The 21342-nt window shown below is 48.8% G+C and overlaps 3 protein-coding genes across 19 annotated transcripts in view; 1 reads left to right on the top strand and 2 right to left on the bottom strand.

Annotated features, from left to right (window-relative positions):
• NGEF (neuronal guanine nucleotide exchange factor) overlaps window positions 1-2948 on the top strand; it is a 48687-nt gene extending 45739 nt beyond the window's left edge. For all 5 annotated transcript variants that reach the window (XM_057382373.1, XM_057382372.1, XM_057382374.1 and 2 more), the window contains one exon: window positions 309-2948. In XM_057382373.1, the coding sequence (XP_057238356.1) occupies window positions 309-481 (173 nt within the window). In that variant the 3' untranslated portion in view covers window positions 482-2948. The remainder of the gene's footprint in view (window positions 1-308) is intronic.
• A 424-nt stretch (window positions 2949-3372) lies between these two features.
• On the bottom strand, window positions 3373-12411 carry SNORC (secondary ossification center associated regulator of chondrocyte maturation). Of its 2 annotated transcripts, none has more exons than XM_057382383.1 (3): window positions 12221-12411; window positions 4216-4401; window positions 3373-3506 (listed from the first exon to the last, which is right to left on the bottom strand). In XM_057382383.1, the coding sequence occupies exons 1-3, from the start codon at window positions 12291-12293 to the stop codon at window positions 3397-3399; spliced, it is 369 nt and encodes a 122-aa protein (XP_057238366.1). In that variant the 5' UTR covers window positions 12294-12411; the 3' UTR covers window positions 3373-3396. The 2 variants fall into 2 exon arrangements, with proteins under 2 accessions (XP_057238366.1, XP_057238367.1); XM_057382384.1 differs by having other exon boundaries at window positions 4216-4398.
• A 1634-nt stretch (window positions 12412-14045) lies between these two features.
• Window positions 14046-21342, bottom strand: part of GIGYF2 (GRB10 interacting GYF protein 2) — a 75484-nt gene continuing 68187 nt past the window's right edge. For 5 of the 12 annotated variants that reach the window (XM_057382360.1, XM_057382361.1, XM_057382364.1 and 2 more), the window contains 7 exons: window positions 21109-21231; window positions 20284-20487; window positions 19969-20169; window positions 19516-19675; window positions 18931-19100; window positions 18435-18582; window positions 14046-16270 (listed from right to left, as the gene is read on the bottom strand). In XM_057382360.1, coding sequence (XP_057238343.1) covers window positions 16203-16270; window positions 18435-18582; window positions 18931-19100; window positions 19516-19675; window positions 19969-20169; window positions 20284-20487; window positions 21109-21231 — 1074 coding nt within the window. In that variant the 3' untranslated portion in view covers window positions 14046-16202. The remainder of the gene's footprint in view (window positions 16271-18434; window positions 18583-18930; window positions 19101-19515; window positions 19676-19968; window positions 20170-20283; window positions 20488-21108; window positions 21232-21342) is intronic. The other 7 variants (XM_057382359.1, XM_057382365.1, XM_057382371.1 and 4 more) reach the window with 2 other exon arrangements.

Raw genomic sequence — 21342 nt, 5'->3', positions numbered from 1 at the left:
GCTGGTGGTCTCAGTCATGCTGGGTCTCTGTTGTGGACCACTCTTGTGGCTCCAGGGGCAGCAGAGGGTKCTTGGTGGCAGCAGTGACTGCTTTCTGCTGGCATCCCTTCATTCAGTTGTTCTCACACGGTGCTGTTAGGTGAGCAGGCCTTCTTACTGGATAGACAACTTGTGTCTGCTACAGCACAGCCTCTGAGTAGCTTTCAGAAAACTCTGCCAGCTCCAGTGGCTCTTTCTAGCACAACTGTCCCAGTGCAGGAGAAAGGCCCAGTCCTTCCCCACTTATGCCTGTCTCTGTCTCTGCTCAGGCTGGATATTTGGGGAACGTCTTCATGACCAGGAGAGAGGCTGGTTCCCCAGTTCTATGGGGGAGGAGATCCTGAACCCCAAAATCCGAGCCCAGAACCTGAAGGAGTGTTTCCGCGTGCACAAGTCTGATGACAGTCAGAGAAGGAAACTGGGCAGCAGAAACCGCCAATGACTGCCAGCATCCCCAAGCATCTGGAGTGCCTCAGAGGGGCAGGAAACAGGCTGCCCGCTGGGAGGATGTGGCATCTATGGGACACTGTGGGGGACCTGGCATACTGGATGAGGCACAGACACCCATGAACAAACAGACTGTTGCTCCTAGGCCCTCCAGAAGCACTGGTCCTGTCTTGGAGATCAACGCTTTAAACTGTAAATAACCCATTTCCAAGTGTTCTGTAAAGCCCCAAAGAGCACGAGCTCAACGGACACTGCCTGAAGGCCACCGGGTTCTGGCCAGCTGAGCCCCATTCCCTGCACATGTGCTGGCTGGGACARGCTCAGGCTGCTTGGGAAAGGTAATGGCCACAAACATCACTGAGCAATTAATCTGCCATTTTGAGCACTTTCAGGTCATTGCTACCTTCCACATCTGGAGTGCTCCGAACACACCGCATCGCAGAGGGGTAAAACCGAGGTCAAGGAGCAGTCTCTCTGTCTCTCAGAGCTCATTTGCAACAGGCTGGGATGAGCCCCAGGACCTCCACCACCCTAGTCCTGTGAAGCTGTGGGGCTCATTCCCACAAGCAAACCCTCGATCTGCTTCCAGTCAAATGCTCTGCAGTGCTCCACACCCAGCTCTGCTCCAGCAGAAACCCAGCCTTGCCAGCCCTGACCCATGCCTGCCTGACAGGCTCAAAGCATGTCTGGACCCTGTTCCATGGCTCAACCCCCTCTYCCGCAGCCTGCCTCCTTCTGCAGGGCCACCGCAGAACCCTGGCATTGTGGCCTTTTCCAATTGATCTTGYACTCAAGATCTTTGCTACTCCCTGCTGCTGAGGCCAGAGCAGGGGTGGCCGTGCCAATGTCATCTCGCACACCACACAGACCATGGGAGCACCAGCAGCCCCAGCTGCCATGCAGCAGGCGAGTGACCTTACCTGGGAGCTGCTGTCCTGTGTGCCCTAGGAGGCCCAGCCACTGCTGCCTGCATGCTCATAACCCGCCCCACCAGCCTCCCTGTACATACTCACCTCCGTGTATATATGCGAGCCCTGCGGCCGGCAGAGCCGGCTTATCACTCCTTCCAGCTGTGGCACTGAGCAGCRCATGGAACCTGGACACAGCACTGAGAGCAGGTAGGGGACGGACCCACAGCAGCCATCTGCTCTTCAACTGCCCCACACGTGGCTGAGGGCCTCAGCCACAGGCTGGAGGCTGTGGCCAGTGTCCATTAGGTTATTTGGCACCTTTGTGTAACAACGCAAAGGATTATCTTCCAGGCACTGYAGCCTGTGCTGATGTATGCTTTGGCCATGCATGGCTGTGCTCAGAAAGGGGAGGGAGAGCAGCTGCTGAAGGTGCCACACAGCAGCCTCAGCACAGAGGTGAGGAGCACAGCCACACCAGCAGCAGCATGAGGACAAAGCAGAGCGCTTTGTGGGAAGCTGCAAAGGGAGGGTCCAGAGCTGCTCTTTGGACCACGTGGCGTGTGCAGTATAAGGCCAAACACAGATGAGAGGGTTTCCAGGGCTGTCCCTACTGACACCACAGACCTGGGACACCTAGCCCAGAGCCAGGCTCCAGGACCAAAATGGTGAAAGACACAGTAGTGAAGGGGGAGAGAAGGCGTTCTTCAACCGGGCCCAGAGCAATGCCACCACATTAGCATGTGACAACAGCCAGCAGGCTGTGCTGCCTTGGCCACCTGTGGGAAGTTCACACTAGTTAGAAGTTCCCAGTCACTGTCCAACTCCAGAGCTCAGTCAGGAAGGACTTGCAGCCTCCAGTTTAGTGCATTGGGCAAATTTAATGGGGACACGCCAAGCCAGGTCCCTGAGCAGCACCCCCACAGAGTCAAGTGTTCTGAGACAACCAAACATCAAGCTCAGGATTCAGATCTTGCAATAGCCACAGATTCACTAGTGTGAACCCCAAAAGAGCTCTAGCTCTAAGAAGTCCTTAAAATGACCTGAGAAATCACCATATGGTCCAGCTTTGCAGCCCAGCAGCCAGCCCAGTCCAGCCCAGGCCCTGCAGGTTCACATATCTGCCTGACATGTTTCTCATGGCACAGAAATGCTCCTTGCCTGTCAGATGTTTCACCACTTCCCCAGTGCCAGGATGCCAGCTCCTCGCTGCACTTCTCCAGGAAGAGGGGCTCAGTGCTGCTGTGTCCTGTCCTGTCACCCACCACCAAGCCCTGACATTGCTCCAGGCCCTCCTGCTCTGCTGTGACTCCACAGGACTCCRGACGCCAGGCACAGGCTGTGCCCTTTCCAGGTGCCAAACACCATCCAGTGTTATTCCCTCAGACCCAGCCCTGCACGCCTCCATCTTAGTGGTCTCCAGTGTTGTACAGGGCCAGGCCTGGGGCCCACAAGCACGGGCTGGAGCCCCCAGCCCTTGCCAGGCTGCCTCAGCATACTGAGGGGAATTTCTTGTTGTTTTGTTTTTCTGTGTGATAAAATGTAACTGAGCAAGCCAGTGCCAAAAYGCCTGTGTGTCTCCTTCCTCCTGACCACATCTCCTCTCCCCAGTACCTTCCAGTGCAACTGGCCCAAAAGGAGTGAGTGAAAATGTGGTTGAACGTGAACTTGGGTGGCTTACACCAATGAACAAGCCTTCCCTAGAAAAGCTGTGCAGACTAGATCCAGAAGGGCCCTTTTGAGCTCCCAGCTCAAAACCACTCACTGCCACAGGTTCCTCCTGAGCAGGATTGACAGGCCCCGCCAGATCTGTGTCAACCAGGAGACAGACACACACCAAGGGTGATGAGCACTTGGTGCAGCCTGGCTGCCCAGCAAATGGGCTGCAGTGCTTTTCCTGGATCCGTGGCACCATTTCTGCCAGGGCCACAGGCAGACAGAACAGTAACAGTTGAGGGCTAGAGGCAGGCTGGTTGTGTAACAGAAAAATCTTTTATTAAATTCAGGAGGCTGAGAACTTTCTCAGGGTGATGACGACCAAGGCCACAAGCACAGACGTACCTAGGAGGGAGGCGATGACAATGGCACCGATAGCTCCAGGCCCCAGTGAGCCTGCAGGGACAGAAAACAAGGTGTGAGATTAGCAGAGGCAGTGGCGGCCCAGACGGGAGGGCTGCAAGGATCACCCCACATCCAGTATGTCCCCAGGCAGCGGGCCACACATTTGTCCCAGAGTTCTCTGCACAGGCCACGTCCCATGCCCTCACACAGCTCAAGTGTGGTCCTGTGTACCTTGGAGCAGGCAGCTGTAGCCAGCCACCACCACCTCAGCCAGGTCCCAGCGACAAGGACAGCTGCCACACACTGGGTTGGTAATGCCCAGTTTTCCTGCTAATACCCACACTGGCAGAGCTGCTTTGCTTGTGACAGGACCACATCAACTGGTGGTTGCTGCCCATCAACAGCCACGAGCCAGCAAAGGCACTCTTGCTTGCTGTTCAGGCAGCTCCAGGCACACTGTCCCCGAGAGCCCTACCTGCACTCGGGGCTTTTCAGGGCAGGTGCCTGCCATGACAGGTCAGACCCGGGGCAGGAAGAAAGGTCTTGGAGCCATCTTGGAGCTGGCAAGAGCTCTGCAGCAGAGGCTTTTCAGCAGGGAAGGTTCCACGAGCAGGCAATACAGGCAACCCTCCCCCTCCTCAGCAGTGTGGCTTTAACCCCTCCCGGGAGGTGACAGGCCCACAAGGTGCAAATCCACCCCGAGCACATCGCAGGCGGCTGCGGGAGCGAGCCGCGGGCAGTCCCTGTGGCAGGCACTCACTGTCCCCGGCCTCCAGCCGGTGCAGGTGGGTGGTGTCCTCGGGCTCCAGCTCGGAGGTGTACGGGAGGAAGGCAGTGGCGTCCGACAGCCGGGGGGTGGTGGCAGCAGCGTCGAAGGGGCCGGCTCCGGAGGGCAGCTCGGGCGGCTCGTTCCAGAGGGTGGGGACCGGGCCCTGCGGGTACTCTGCTGGAAGACAAGCACCCAGGGCATGGGGGCCCGGTCAGCCTACTAGTGACAACCACAGCTCAGCGGGTCCCAGGGCTCCAGCTACCTGCCAGGWGCCCCAGGTGGCTCTGGGGCGGGTCAAGGGTGGCCCGAGGGCTGAGAACCCTCCCAGGTGTGATCCTCAGAGGGGGCATCACCTCTGCTCAACAGCCACACTCAGAGCAGCCAAAGGCAATGCTTTTGTAGCAACCTAGCGCACACACAGCACACACAGGACAAAGGGAAGTCCCCTGCCACCCTGTGACCTCTCCTCAAGCACAAACAGGCTCCACATGAACATCCACAGCTGGTTGACTCGTGGGTGCCTACGGGACTGAGCTGAGAGGGGCTGTCACACTGTCAACAGGCAGAGGCCACCAGGCCACCTGGGCTGGCCAAATTCACAACATGTCAGGGCCCTTCTGTCCTGCACCACCCGCCTGTGCACTGCAGGATGCCCAAGGTGCTGGCATAGCATAGGACATGGCTCCCCCAGACAGGACCCCAGAGCCTTGACTTCCCTCTGCTGCACCCCTGCCATGCCAGGGAGATGAAAGCCAGGCCAGGCTCTGTTTAATGTTACCACTCGTCTCCTGTTATTCCTTCCTGCCGCAGGTCAGGGAACAAGCCAAAGAGCCCTCCCTGTCTGTGTGTGGCTCACAGAGCACTCCCTGTCAATGCCTGACTTTGTTCAGGTGGGCTCTGGCAGGAGCAGGAGACATTCCACAGCTCCTTGCTGAAACCGCTGGGAATGTTGCACTGGGATGGGGRAAAAAGCAGTGGGGAGAGAAACGARCAACACCCATTGCCAGGGCCCACCTGAACTGACAAAATTCTTATCACGACCAGGAAAGAGGGTGTCAGGAGCTGGAGCAAGCAGCCTGGGCTCCCTAGGGCAAGGCACAGAGGTATCCCCAGGCACTCCAACTCTGGCATGTGAACCTTGGGAAACTTGAAGAGTTGTCCCAGGCTCTCTGTGGCCCAGGAAGAGAGGTGGCAGCAGCGCATCTTGGCAATGCCAGCCCCAGCTTCAAGTGCCTGGAGCCCTCCTTGCCTCCTGTAAACAGGCAGCACTGTGGGAGGAGAACAAAGAATCCTCACTAACGGGCTCCATCACACTCTGTTCTCCCTTGAGATCCCTCCCTGGAACAGGAAGGCCAAAACACTCACCTTTCCTGCCTATGCAAATCCACCAAGAACTTACTGCAGGGCTTGCATGAAAGAGTAGCTGCCACCATCCCCAGAGCTATTCCAAGCTGCCCACAATCTTACGAACACAATGAAGTTCTAGACTTGTTTTGGAAGTTCTTTCTACGGACAGAAAATATACTGGRTGTCCAGCGAGACAGCTGCCAGGTTTAATTCCAGCCCAACAAGCACCGAGAGAGACAAGAAAGTCCCCAGTGTACAGCCTGTGCCAGTTAGGCCAGGCAGGGACACCAGYACTCGCTGAAGCCAGGTGTAGCAGAGAACACCCTGTCCTCACACACTTGGCACACGGTGGTCTCTGCATCAGAGGTGGCATCTCGGCTCCCCAGAACAAGCACACAGAGGTTTGTATTCCATGARGGCTTTCCACAAACATTTGAGCCTTTGCAGGACCCTTCCCAACCTGTGCTGCAAAACTAACCAGCAGAGCTGAAGACTCATATTCCATCCTGTGTCTCTTTCAAGAACTGCCATTTCCAGTGAACCTCTCTTCTTTAAAGCATGTGGCTTCACTACCGAGGATGAAGCAGGAGGAAATACAGAATTCAGTGACCAAATGTAGTGAGAACAACAAAGGCAAGAATGAGCAGAGCTRGGCTGTTTAGCTGGCAGTAGTGGCATGGGGAAGCTGTTGGTTTAGGAAGAAACCAAACATACTGAATGCTTTGGGAAGCCCTGGTTCCAGGCTGCTTTTGTAAGGGAGAGACTCCATACAGAAGAGCCACACTCTAGCTGTGACCTTCCTGACTGTGTCAATACCCCATGGACCAGAACCAACACTGCCACACTATCCCCACCGGCAGAGGAACATAGTACTGGTAGGATAGCATTGCTTCCTCTCCCAAGAATGTCTTTTCTYTCCAGAGCTGGGCATACACCTTGCTTGTGACCAGGGAGTGGTGTTAGCTCAAATAATGTATAACAGATCCAGGGACAATGTACAACCTGGGCCTTCCCAATCCCCACTCTCAAAGGCATGAGGAGGGAGCACTATCCCTTTCAACCACAGGGCAAAGGACCATAGGTGCCACCAGGCCCAGAGGTGCCAGAAAGTCTTTCCTCAGTGCATCTAATTCCTGGAAAATTTATTGCAAATCTCTCTAAGCAAGGCAGGGAGCTTATTTTTGAGAGCCAGATAYAGAGGGAACAGTCTAATTTGTTTATGATCTCCATGATTTTTTGAAGGATGGCTGCTGGATATGTATTTTGTYAATTCCCCTCATCCGACTGACACACGTGTTCAGTTCACCTGCACAGAAAGGACAGAGTGTGCTGAATACGCATTTACTGTCCCGAGCTYTTGTGGTTTTATCCTAATGGTGCCTAAGCCCAAGGAAACACAACCCATTCAGTCATGTCTGGTGCCTCAGAACAGCTGGGAACTCAAGAGGCAGCAGCGGGTTCCTGATCATCCATCAAGTGAAATACCCATAGCCTYGCCTTGCCGGGAGCCAGGGCTCACTGCTGGTCCCCTCCTCAGCTCCTGCCCTTGATGATGCTGGAGCAGATGCCAAGGGCCCTGCCACAGGCACATGGAGTGGGGAGGGATACAAAACRAGAGGCAGGTTCCTCCAGAGCCCAYTGCTGCAGCCCAGGAAAACATCTGCTCATAACCAGCACTGTTTTCTCCATGCCTGATTTTCCTTCCTAACCCAAAAGCTCATGTCCTCACATGCCTGCACTGCTGCCCAGCTGAGAGGCCAAAGCACCCATCTAACTATCCTCATGCATCCAGCAGGTTTCTTTAACAAGCAGAGGTGTCACASCTGCTCCCATGATAGTCCCAGTGAGCATCAGCCATGCTGCCGCTGGCTGGGAATGGCAGATCTCTAATGGATCACACCAAATRCCACAATCCCATCTCAGTCTCCTAGTAAAAGCAAGAAAAGTGATGGGAAGGACAGAGTTTGTGTYGGGTGCCAAAACCCAACACACTGTTAATAAAGTCTCATGTCTCCAAGTRAGATATGAGGGCCTTTTCCAGTCACCTGCTGGAGGGAGTCTGGAGAGGCCTCAAGTACGGGCAGGGGAACCAGTTCAGGAGATTCTCTGCCCTGCAGCCTGTGTCTTGGGTGACCACCAAAGTCTTTCTCCTCCCAGGCTCAGTTTCTCTGTGCATGAGCAGGAAGGAGACCAGGAYTCTAAACATGATCTACAGGGAAAGCAGCACCAGAGTGGCCAGGTCTGCCCACCCACAYAGTCACTGTCATCCTGACTGTGGCAGGCAGGATACAGCCTGTGAACCTCAACAAATGCCGAGTGATAGTTCTGGGCCCCGCAGCAGCCTTTTCCAGGGAAAGGACAAGTTACAGGGAAGCTCCAGGGCCATGGGGCAGGAACRAACATCTTTAACTTGTAAGAACACCCAAACACACTGCCATCTCCAGGGTGAGAATGCAACCAAAAGCTGGAACCTAAATATCAAAGGTAAGGTAATGCATGGCTTTCCTGTTTACCCAAGAGCTTTGCAAAAATGAACTAGCAAGAAACATGCTCAAAACACCTATCCATCACAAGACCAGATGTTCAGCATCTGGGAGAGAGCCATGCATTAGGTGAGCTGCCATCAGTATCAGGACCAGTCCTAGCTCTAGAAAAGGCCTGTGCTGCACTCACATGGTTTATTTGCCCTGGAGGGCCTTGGCAGGGGTGGCTGGGGGCACATGGAGGGACTGTCAGGCTGCTGAGGCACACGAGTGACCACCACTGCCAGGGCTCTGTGCCTCAGTGCCAGCTGCTCTGGAGGGAGGGAAACCTCCAGCCCCTGGCACAAATGAGCTCTTTCCCATCATTAGCCCTGGCTCAGCACTGAAGCACAAGCTGAGGGCAACCRTAAAAGCCTTTTCATGAGAAATACAGCTGGAGAACACTTAGGAGAAAGACGTGCAATAATCTTATTGGGTTTTTACTGGTGATGGAACTGGACAAAAGTATTACAGTGCTCTGCCGAAGGCCAGGTGGATGATGGCAATTCTTCCTCCCCGCACAAATACTACAAATTGTCTTATTTTAGGGAAATCTCTCTGCCTGCATTATGTCTTCTCCCTCTCCCCAGCACAGGTTAGTTATAACTGAGGTGAGGAAATAGGAAGCAAATACCAGAATTACTATAAATACATGATGAGTTTTCCAAGTGATGCAGGGGCCAGTGGGAACCCAGACATACGGGATATAGAAAGGTCTAGAGGGCATGATGATRAAGGCAACTTGATAAAACTGATCTTTTCATGCTCAGAAAGACAAAGGTGGGGTAACCTAACAGCACAATGGCATGGTAGCCAGTGCGTGCCCCAGGTACTTGGTGACTGAAAAGTAAGATTGGAAGAGTCTCTACAAATGACAGCCCCAGGGGAAGAACAACAAATCTGAAGGAATGAGACGCTCCTCACAGGCTGACTCTAAGACCTTAAAGTAAGCAGATGTGGCTATGTCACATTATTGTCCCTAGAGGTCACACACCAGTGGCCAAGACTCATCCTCAGACAAGCTGGCTTCAGCACCTCATYGTCCTCACTCTCCACTTGCAACCTAGATTCAGGAGCTGATACCAGCGTCAGAAATTCATAGGGAGTGTTGGAGCAGAGCAAGGTTGAGTAATGGCTTAAAATGTCCTGGTTCAAGTCTGGACAGATCTGCTGGAACAACCACATCTTTCCCCAAAATTTGCCAAAAAAAAACCCTATTTACTGGAACTCACGTTCTAGTACTTAAGCTTTTAAAAACTGCCTAAAAAATCTTCTATTCGCCTGTAGTTGAAAACAAAGACACACAAGCTGCTACAGAAAGATGTCCTTAGTTAAGGTGCTCTCCTGTGTTTTCCTTTAGCACATGTACTCTGCTGTTTTCTTTCCCCCAGACTCACTCTSATGTGTACTGCAGTGTTACATATTTCCACAGTAGCTCAAAACAAACTCATGAACCCACRTATGAATTTAAATACCAAATATACACACGTTCAGAAGCCAACACCTTGCAAAGGCTTTCTACTAACTTCCACTTCACTTGGAGCTCTGAATCCATTATAGAAATTGAAGCTGGGTTTGCTGATAGAAGAAAAAAAAATCAGCTCTTCACAATCCGGTGCTCTATGCCTACGTGTCACTTAGGCTGGGAGAAAGAGAAGGCTTAGGTTTGTCACAGGTCCTTGAGCTGGCTGCTCCCTGTTGCACCCAGATGATGCAAACAAAGGGGGTTAAAGATGTGCTTGGTTGTTTCCCTGTCTTTGACAARTGGGATGTTGGAAAGAGCTCAGTAACTTAGAGAAGTTCACACTTTCCCCAGCTSCAGGGCCCTGACCATGCTGTCCAGGAAACCAGACCAGCTGGGCAAGCAGTCAACAGGGAGAGGAAACTCATCCTGGACCTGGGGTCTACATGGCCAGCACAAGCTGCAGCCCTCCCCAAGTCAGAACCCACTCTGCCCACCCTGGAGGGTTCTGCTGGGGAGAGTCAGAGGTGCTGAGATGAAAGAGCAGYGGCTGGTGAACTCCAAGGCCAGCAAGGGGCTGTCCAGCCCCAGTTGGCCTTGACAGGCATAGGGCCAGAGCAGGGCTGAAAGGAGGCCTTCATCAGAGGCACAAAGGGCAGCCTGTGGCTTGCAAGGCAGGGAACTCCCTGTGCAGCAGCGCGGAGCTGCGGTTCTGATGGATGCTAAGTAAACTTGTTTACAGAAAGGCAGGGCCGTGTGTGGATGTGCASAGACCAGAGGGGCTGTCTGTTTGCCCTTCCCCTCTTTATCTGTGCCAGGCAGGAAATTTCCTTTTCTAATTGGAGTAAAAGGCAGAAAAAGTTCCACTGTCCCTCAAAGTGCCTGTGTAGGGGGCAGGAGCTCTCCATGTCTAATGCAGCAGAGAATCATGCTCCTGGGATGGCTTACTGTCCAGGCTGGTTTCCTCCTGTCCTCTCTGAGAGAGCAAGGAACAACATGTTAAAGAGGCTTGAAGTCTCTGAAACACTGCAGAGAAAGCATGGAATCTCTCCTACAGCCCAAGATCTGAACATTGCACTCCCCACTACTAAGCCCTTCAAGCCTCACTGCATGAGGCTGACTCGCCCTATAACGGGAACAGGCAAATGGGAGAATTTCACAGGGAACAAAGCGACACAGGGAGGCAGCACCAGGCACAAACCACAGCGGCAATGCCAGAGCATGGAAAAGCTGGCAAGCAGGGGAGCAGAGAACATGCACCAAATAGTGGAAATTTAAAACAGCATAGAAGAGATCMCAGCTCAGAGAGGAAGCAGATTGAATTCTCACTGGAAATTAATCACTTCCTGCAGAGTGAAATAYTGTTAATAAGTAAGAAAAGATCTTACCTGGCACAGGGGAAGAGCATGGTCACTGCTGAGAGCAAGAGCAAGGCACAAATGGAAACTGCTAGTGATTAATGTTCCATTGTACAAAAAAACTCATCATTTGAGAAGGAAAATCCCCACTTTTTAGTGCCCATTTCTTAGGTTTCCCAGAAAGAAGGTATTCTAGAAGGAGAGGATACCAGCTCCAGTAATTTTACTCCTGCACCACAGATGTTCCTGCCAGGCACAGTAGTAAATTCCCCTACCCATATGAAAGCTACTTTAAAAAGAAATAATTTCATAATTTAATCTGTTAGGCAACTGGCCAGGATATCTCTGCAAGGCAAAATGCTCAGAAAAAATTGGGAGGGAACTGCAAAACAACATCGCTCCAGGTCTTGGAAGGAAGGACAGAAATACAGGAAAACAAACACTGTGCTCCGGCCTGCTATCTTGGCCCCAGCTRCCTCTTCAGCCTCACCTCCACTGAAAGAAAGGCTTTGGGGGAACAGTTCCCCATAGGAGTTTCCACCTGTACACTCAGAGCCCATCAGTGCAATCGGTTTAGAAGTCAAGTTTTTCCCCAGCTGTAAAACCCACCACAGACCTTCAGCCTTTGAAGCTGCCTGTGCCCTCGGCTCCCTGCAGCCAGCACAGCTCTGCTGAAGCCAGGAACAGATAAGGCTGAAATTAGTAAGTCACCAGAAATATAGTGCCTTACACAAACATCTCTCCTATTCTTCTTCCCCCCATCACCTCAGTGCACACACATCAGGGCAAGGCACCTTCCCAGCACTGCCTCGTTCCCCAGCTCCAGTGACCCCGTAAGGATGTRCACCTTGGCTTTGGACTGAGGTTTTCATGGCACATCCCTATTTCTGCCCACAGCAGATGTTACACTCCGCTGCAATAGAGAGCACAGACGGAACCAGGAACTGGCATACATGCTTTAGCCAGAGAAAAATGTTTCTTTCCATAATTTTAACTTCTTCCTGCCATTAAAAGCTTAAGGGAGAGCCTGCCTCATCAGCTGCTGAGAGGTTTTCCATCTCCTGCTGACTGATGYGTCCCCCAGCCACCAATGCTCATGCAGGTGCTACTGCTGCTCTGCAGAGTTACAATGGATTTTCTCCACTGAGAATATATTCTTACTCACCAGCAGCCACCAAAGTTAGTTTCCATTAATTAATTCTAATTCAATACATACTTATGAATGTTACCAGGGGAGGGAGGAGAGAGGTACTGTAGCCAAGGATCTCGGATGCTTTTGGGCTTTAAATGCAAACAAAGCTCCTTACCTGCCAGCACAGCAGGGACCAGGATGCTGCACACTGCTAGCACGACCAGGTGAAGGACTCGGTGGTAAGGCATGGCTTCCCTCAGGARAAGCGTTGCCAGGAATCCTTAAACTCTTCAAGGTACAAAATAACTTGGAAATCTCACTGGTATAATAAAAATTTTGTCCAGTCAGGTTAAAAAAAAAAGAAGAAAAAAAAAAGTTCTTCTCAACTGCAAGTGTGTGTAGAGAGTGCAGTCCAGCAGAGCCTCCCTCGCTCTGGCTCCAGGAGCACACCTCCTCCTGAAGGTAGCTCCACCCTCCCAAACTTTTTCCTAAAACCCCACAGGCAGCTGAGGAGAGCCGTCAGGACCCTGCCAGGCCACTGCACACACGAGCAGTTGTTGGTGAGCCCTTCCCAGAGGCCATGAGAGTGCTCCTGGAACGCCTTCCAATATGGGCTGCCATCCCGAGGCACAGGAAAGAACACAGGAGCCATGGGGGCAGTTCACCCTGAGAGCAGGCAGCCCATCCCAGGGCTCTGCTCTCCCTCACTGTGCAGGCYGGCAGAGCATTGCAGGGTAGGGACAGAAAAGACCAGGAGCTTTAATCTTSCGAGGCTAAAATGCTCTGACTCAGAGCCAGAGCAGCTCCATGGCATTCTTGCTCCTGGGTGGAATACTTAAAGAGCTGGCCTGAGAAYCATGGGTGCTCTCAGAACTGCTGTCAAAAGTCTCCAAACGTTGCRGAGAATTGCCTTTGGCAGGCAAGGCCAGCATCCTTCTCGGATCCCAACTGCTCAGACACCACCTCCACCACTCCATCCCTACCTGCCACAGGGGCTCATGACAGTTCACAACACAGAAAACCCAGGTTTGTTTCAAATCTTATTTGTAGTAACAGAGACTGGGGAAAGGACAAGGTGGATAAAATGGGGAACGCTCCAGCTGATGGGCACAGAACAAGTTTTGTATTGTGAAGCTGATATGATGRTGAAATACTTCATGGTTTTCCATCATGCAATGAAGTACAAAACACCCCAATGTCAGTTCTTTATGACACAAGTAGTTTTGTCACAAATTTCAGATTCAAATTTTTCTGCTGAGAGTTTGCTTTGCTTTTTGGAGCCCCTTTTTTCCCCATACCTACTGATCCAAACAAATCTTGCTGCAGAAAAGGGTCCCGTTTGTCACAGAAGGTAAACAAGTCACCTGAGCACACAATCTGCACATGCCACCACCTTACCTTCATACTAAAYACAGAAAGCAGAATCTTTCAGTATTAAGAACAGTATCTTCCCCACTGGTCCATTATCTACAAACTCAGGAGCTGAGTGAGGTCCCTGGGGTTTCACAAATTATTGCACATTTTCCCTGCTTGCATTTCTGCATTTTCATTTAGCAATTGAAGAGCTGTTCCTTTCCTGCTCCCCAGCTGAGCTGGAAACKAACAGGCTTTTGTGTATTTCTTACATGGTAGAGACGAGTCCAAAATTAGCTTGCAGAAATTAGATCATACCACTAAGAAAAGAGAAAGCACTTAGGAACCACACACCTTATATGCTAAAAAAAGAAGATATTAAAACCAACTCAGGCTATCAGCCTAAACACAAACTTCTCTTTCAGACATCAGCTAAACATCATGCAAGAGTACCATGTAAGTTAGGCCACAGCATACTTAATTTCTGTGGTCATGTGAATAGCAGGACATTTATCACTTTAACTGAGATTTTCCACACAAAAAAAAAAAAAAAAAAAAAAAAAAAAAAAAAAAAAAAAAAAAAAAAAAAAAAAAAAAAAAAAAACAAGTAGAAAAAAACAGAAAATAAGTCTAAAAAGGGGAACTTACAAGGTATCCATGTGGACTTTAGGCTGAGGGGAGAAATAAAACCCCTCATTTAGGGCAGTGAATTGGGGTGGGTGGGGTGGGCACTGACTGGCAAAGGAGGCTCTGCGGCCGAGTGTTTGTATTAAGAGAAAACCAGCCATGGCTTGATCTCCCCTGCATAAACAGCACCAGAGTGAATGCACACGTTTCTCTACAGAGAGCAGAGGAAAATTAAAGCTTTCTTGTTAGAATTTTCCCATCTCAACTTACTGGTGTTTATTTGAACTCTAAAATTATCAAGTAGAAAAATCAACTRGTATCCGCACCAGGGAAGAAATAAAGCAGCAGTTGTTGTTCCACATCCTATGTATTTGCTTGCTGTTTCTTGATGGAAACTGATGCAAGTCGAGTTCTGGGTGAGTTTTAGCACCAGGAATTATCTCAAAACTCAGCTTTGACAAAAGCAAGCAGAAAGCTTTCTCTCAGATATAATACAACCAGGTTTTATTTAAGTTCTCTCTTTCCCCCCTCACACTGGCAAAAGTTCAGAGGGAGTTTAAAGTTTTGTAAACATTTTTAACTACCCCTCTTCCCCCTTTTATGAATTTACAAAGCAAAGGAGACAGGGAGACCAGATTTGCAACAGTTCCAAGTCTCTCCATGCTATTGGATCCAAAAACTATATACAAGTCTGCAGCAGTCTCTGTATAGTTACTGTACATGTTTGGGGGCAGGGGGAAGAGAGAGGAGGAGAAGGGGAAGGTGACCCCAAAAAAATGAATAAACCAAACAAAATAAAATCCAAAGCCAAACTGCTCTTGAGCAACTCGAACTGTTTTCTTTAGGCAGTGATGACAGAACAACAGACACCTTTATACAACTCCACCAAAACTGCAGCGTATTTCCCTTCGCAGATTACACCCCTCTGGGGACGGGAGATGGGATTAGGGGGTTCAAACTAAGTGCATTTGGCAGTTCTCCTTCTCTGTCTTTTGTGGCGTGTGCATGGGGGTGGGTGGGTAGGTGGAGCAGGGAAGGCGATGTTAATCTTTCGGTGAGAGAGGAAGGTTATGACTCCATGACAACTTAGAGGTTATGGATCCCAGTGAAGGTGCGTGAAGTACTTTAAGGTGTAGAAGATAAGCAGGGCCATCATTGCACAAAGCTTCGTCTTCCAGTGTCTCTCTTCACGGCAAAAGGGCATCTCTGCTTGATACCTAAGCACTGCTTCAAGTGACAACCAGCTGAGGCTGCTGGCACGTTTCTGAAAGCCAGGGTTCACCCCCTCCAGAGACTACAGATCCACACTGTAAAGATCCCACCGTCTCTTAAACGAGACAAAATTGCAGGAAAAGAGYGTAAAATAAACTGGTCCTAACCCTCTGAAGGTAGTATTTAAGGGGTAAATTCAACCTGAAAGAAGAGATGCCATCCCCCTTTTTCCAGAGCAGAACTCCCCACTTGTCCAGGATGCCTGGAGTATGTCGTCAGGAACTCCACCAGCTTCAGCATCACCACCTAATAAAGACAGACTCGAGCTTTCCCTCCAAAAATAATGTGCTGAGAAGGGCTGGCAGGGGGTGTGCAACTTCAAACCAACCCAAGCTAAACTGTGCCCACCACCGCCCCTCTCCTGCTGTTGCCAGTTCTAAGGGTAGCTTATGAATGCATCTCCTGGCCGGGAGAGCACCTCTTGCCCTGACGGAGCAGCCAAATCAGTATCTGTGTGGCATTTTGGTTTTGACCAACATCTGTTAACCACAAACTCTCAATCTCTCTCTCTCCATATGACTGCACGCGTTGGATGTGGTAAGAGTAACCAGGAGAAGGAAGCAATGGTTTGCAGAATCCCAACTGATTTTTTTTTTCCAGGTATGTCAGCAGAAGGAATCACAGCACAGTGAAAGCTTGCTGCCCAGTTCAGCCTTGTTGTGAACAAATCCTAAATCCCACCCTCCCGGAGCTCTGAACAAAGTCCACTTGACTGGGCTGACAGTAGGAACAATGCCGTGCAATCCTGGGCAGAAAGGGTTTGCTGGGGCCAGAGGAAGCAGCCTGAGATGATTGATCCTGTGATTCACTGCGAGGCAAAGAACAGCACAAGGTGGAGAGTACGGTGTCCAAACAGAGAATCCATGGTTAACAGATGCAGGAAAAGCCAGTTGATTTGCACATGCTCAGTAGTCTTCCAAAGTCTCTATTTCTCCCATATTGAGCCGCTCTGATGAAGCATTCACTGAAAACCCTGTGAACCAAGAAGGACTGGTTAAAAATCTGGATGTGGAATAGCATACTTGATACAAAACATCTGTTACATGCAGCAGCATATGTAAAAGAAGTGAATCATACACATCAGATAAAAACTAGGGGCAATTCAGCTATAGATACAGTCACCCTAACTGTTTGGTTTTGTCCTTAATAACTCCAAGATAATCAGCTGTATATTTAGACAAGCATTACTTGGGTCTTTAAAAGATCAGAAGACTGTTTTCAAGCTCCATGTAAAAGATGGTACCTGCAGACCCAGTACAAGGCACATGGTGGCAATGTGGCTCTGCAACATCTTGAAAGGGAGCATGTTTAAGTCAACTAGTTCTTAGAAGCAGCTGCTAACACCATACTTACATGGGCTAAGAGGTAGAAAYGGGCATTCTGAGAACTTGGAATGCACATGCAGAATCCAGCTCAACCCTTCAGGAGCTGTGACCAATTTCGCTCCCTACTTTAAAGTCTCAATACATGTATGAAATCTAATGGCAATCATATCTATTTCCATGCTTTTTTATAACTTTCTCTCTCAGGAGTACAACATGAAAATGCACAAAGTTACACAGGGCCATGCAGGTGGCTCAAGATGCACCCAGATTTCTACCCAACCTTTTAGACATATATACTGAGGACATGATGCACATGAGACAAGTGTGAGAAAGAGTGAAAACACTTTCAACAAGGAAAAAATTCAATATATCAAATGCAGCTTTCCCACTGAAATCCCATTTTTAGGGCTGTACCAACCTCATCTGGAGTATGAGAAAAGGGAAATTGCTCTTGTGTAAGGTTACTAAACACAAAGTTCACATTTCAGTGTCTTGAGAGTGCTACACAGGTCTGTGCTAGATAACAGACTTGGTCTGTGCTAGATAACCAACTGCTTTCCACTTATCTTCAAGTAATGCTCTGCTCAGTAGGTTTAGAAAAATTGTTCTGGCTCCCTCACGTGGCRGTGTTGCCTAAAAGCATCTGAAATTGTTTTGTAAAGGAGAGAGTGCATGAATTTTTGTAAGCTGCATACACTGCATATATACTATTTCTCTTACAGTTGCAACTTCTGAATTGTACTTAGTGATCTCTTCTACACATTAGATGAGCTGGTTTTTTAATATATTCAACTGAGCACCCAGATCAGACTCACTGGATGGGCACCTTGGGGTGGCCGAGGTCAGGATTCCACTGAGCTCAGTACACACCAATGCAGAAATCACTGATTTAGTTGAAGAGTACTGACTTTGGTGAGAATRAMAAAAAAAAAAAAAAAGTAAGACAAAAAACAAGGGCAGGGCTCTGCGACAGCCCTGAAAAAGCAGTGACTTCAGGTGGATAACAGYTGGCTTCTTTRCAATTAAGTTCAGCAGCAGCAGCACAACAAAGCCTGGCCCAGTGCACTGCCCTAGTGTCTTCACTGTCACACAGARCACAAGCATGGACACATTTATTCCACAATGGACATGACAGGGATCTGTCACCCCACAGTGTCCGTGCACGCACACAATGTCCTCAGTACCTTAAAGAMCACTTCAAAGAAACTATTCCACAAATGCTCTAGGGGCTGGTTCAGCCTCACATAAAAATTAAGACACAGAACATAATAAATAAATAAAGGACTGCTGRTGATGTCATCTTCTCTACAGTCTCCAACTGAAAATCTGTGACCACTTCAACCTTTGTTGTCTTTTCTGACTAGGGTAGTGGTTAGCTCCTGTAAAAAGGCAATGAAGGCATAAACGGAAGGCATAAAAGCAACCTCAGAAAGCTGCTCCTCATAAAAGAAAGGAAAACATGCTTTTCTTCAAAGAATCAGTTAGCATTAAACCAATAGAATAGGTGTAAGTCAACTCAGAAGAGGAAAGACAATTTAACTGACATCCCTGACTACTCAGAGGTTCCAGGTAATAACCCAGGTATCAAAGAGGCCATTACATGARAAAAAGTTTGACAAAAGTTTTCCCTGAGACTGGTAGGGAATTTTTCAAATCATTAAATAAATAATATTATTGAAAAAAATCTAAAGACATTTCAACTTTTCTACTCAAAAATCAGTATTACCATTTAAGGTCAATGARTTCCCTATATTCCTCAAAGTAATCCATCACTACCAAATTAAATGTTAGTTTTTAAAAACTAAAACTGACCTAACAAGCTGGGATCTGCTCGAACCATTTTCTGTTTCTTCTTTTTCTTGCCRCTCTGCACAGCCTCAAAGTTGGACTGCTGGTTGTTGCTCTGATTGGTCTGAAAGACTGAATGTAGTGAACTGTGGTTCATCCCCCACACTGAATCCTAGAGAACAAATTAAGGACAAGAATTATASAGCACAATGAAGTCTGGTTTCTTCATACAGAAAATATTTAGAGAGCCCAAAACGCTTCCTATATCCATGTGGAAGCACTAGCTACTGATGTACCCACTTCATCTTTCCCCAGCACTTCCTAGGTTACCATGCAAAAACACTCTGATCTACAGCTATCCTCAACTGTTGAGTTGCAAAGGAAATTTGATTCTGTAGTAGAAACTAGAAAGCCACTTTATTCTTTGCAGCTGCCAGGATGTGCAAAACCCTGCTCACCAGTCCAGCGGGGTGCTAACTCTCCAGCCTCACAGTCCCAGGCAGAGTAGAGCCACCTTTACCTGCTGTTGCTGCTGTTGYCGCTGCTGACTGGCTTTCTGTTTGGCACGGCGCTCGAGGAACTGCTTGGCAAACTCCTTGGCCTCAGGAGTGTCCCCAAGGTAGGCTCGGATGTAGTCATGGACCTCATAGGGAGACTCCACTTCCTTCAGGAAAGAAACAAATGTGGGAACTGCAAGAAGAAGGCAGACCATGAGGGAATGCATGTTGATAGTAAACACACGCATGCAATAAACCAATGCCAGATATATGTCAAATATTTGCTGATCTAGCAGGTTGCCCTTCCCAGTTCCCTGGAATAAAGCCCTATCATGCAATGCAGGATGAAACTAGATCCTCATCCACCTGACAATGCTTCCACAACTACCACAAATCCTCAGCAGGGCTGGGAGACTTTAGAACTTCAAATCCCACTGATTTGCTATAGAAAACCAAGAGGATGCAGCCAGTTCTTCTGGCCAGTATTTAATGATGTTCTTTCACTGACTGCATTGGAAGCATTAGTCTGATGCCATTACAGTCCCTCAGAGCTACCTGGTCAGGAAACAAAACACATACTCTTCTTCCCATTCCTCTCCATCACTTACCATCTAAGTTGTTGGCTGTATTGAGTGCATGAAGCATCTGTTCACACCACTGAGTGAATCCATCCTGGGCTTTATTAACGCCCTGGAACAATTTTAACAGCTTCTCCTCTTCTTCTACCTTCTTGTTTTGTCTACTTGTAATGCCTACAGATTTACTGAGGTAAAGAAAATGTACATATTAGATTATCAGTTATGAGGCTTACCCACAGTACAGTACACAGTACAGTGTTGTAAGACTCACTATTTTACAAGATGCAAACACTTTTTAAGAACCAAATAATTTTCTAAGCAGGTGACAAAATGAACCTATTAGCCATATTTTTTTTTGTCAAAACAGATCCTAAATGACCCAGAAAAAAAAAAGGAAAACACATGAAGATGTAATAACTAAGTGATCATGACAGGAGTGRCAGCCTTTCTTTGCAAAAGCACGGTCCCCAGATCCTACCTGAGGCTGGCATTGCTTTTGTTTTTATTGGTCGAGTTGCGAGGTCCCACTTCCTTCACTGCATCATCCCAGAAACCCATGTTTGAGTTTTTGGTATCAGCGTTACTCCAGATGCTACTGACTAGGTCTGATGCCCACTGGTTGCTGGGATTAGTGTTTAGAGAGCCCCACACTGAATTCCCAATGCTGGTGTGCAGGTTAGAGTGCTGTTGAGACACAATAAAGAGATGCTGGTTATTAGCACAGACCCAACAGAACAGACATGGACAGAGGTAACCAGCATGGCTGCTTTCCTCCACATACTGATTAGATAAATTTACCGTGGTATTTCTAACTCTGTTAGGCTGCTGGTGCTGCTGTTGCTGCTGTTTCTGCATCTGCCTTGCCTCTTCCTGCTGTATCTCCAGCAGGGACTTGGTGGTGCCTGTTGGTTTGGTGACGTTACCCCAGCCTGACAATTTTTGCTGCTGTTGCTGCTGCTGTTGCTGGAGAGCCTTCATTAGCTCACGCTGCTGACGCCTTTGCTGTTGCATGCAAGACAAAAGTGCTTTTAAATACCTTCAGAAGGTCATTACTATTTGTAAGTCAAACTAGGAAATTGGTTTTAAACTTATTTCACTTTCTTCTGGAGAAGTCTGGCTGACCTATTAATTTTCTGGGCCATTACAGTTCTTCCAAAAAGGGAGATATTAAGCAGCCAATAAATACAAACTGTTTATCAGCCTAGGACAGACTAAATTTATYAAATCATGACTGCAGTCAGCTTCCTGGATGAAGACCTTCTCCTACCATCACTTGTTCCCCCCCAAACCCACCCCACCTTTAGCTGCCCGGGTCTCATGCATATCCACAAACCTGTTGGAATAGGGATGTGAAATAATTTTATACTGTTTTGTGAACATATTACACTCCTATGGCTAAAAGGGTGCAGTTTTCCCTCCTTTCGGATTCTCGTACTAAGAAACTATAAAAACTTTCACACAAGTACTTACTGAACCTATGCCTGACAGATAGCATTGAGCTATGCTATTTCAAAAAAACATTCTTCATCTTCACCATTCCTTCTAATAACTGAAGTCACAGCTAAGCAGTCCCACAGCTGAGTCCCCTCTAACAAGTTGCATTCCACTGCTGGCATTGTTTACCTCTTCCCGGAGCTGCCGTTCTCGTTCTTCCTCTAACTTCTGGATTTCTGCCAATGACAGTGTGGTCTGGGATTGACAAGCTCCTGAATTTGATTGCTGACCCCATGTCGAAGATGAAGGGAGCTGGACCAAAACAGACATCATCAGGAATTACAAAACATTTTAGAGACGACTGCTGGAGCATATGAAAAAGCAGTATAAACCCAGGGGAAAAGAGGCCACCTTTGAAATTTA

Source organism: Malurus melanocephalus, unplaced genomic scaffold (assembly GCF_030028575.1).
Source record: "Malurus melanocephalus ecotype Western Australia unplaced genomic scaffold, MMel_1.1 scaffold_566, whole genome shotgun sequence".
Lineage (NCBI taxonomy): Eukaryota > Metazoa > Chordata > Aves > Passeriformes > Maluridae > Malurus > Malurus melanocephalus.
The sequence above is the reverse complement of the archived record's forward strand: the minus strand, read 5'-3'. Positions and strand labels throughout refer to the sequence as shown.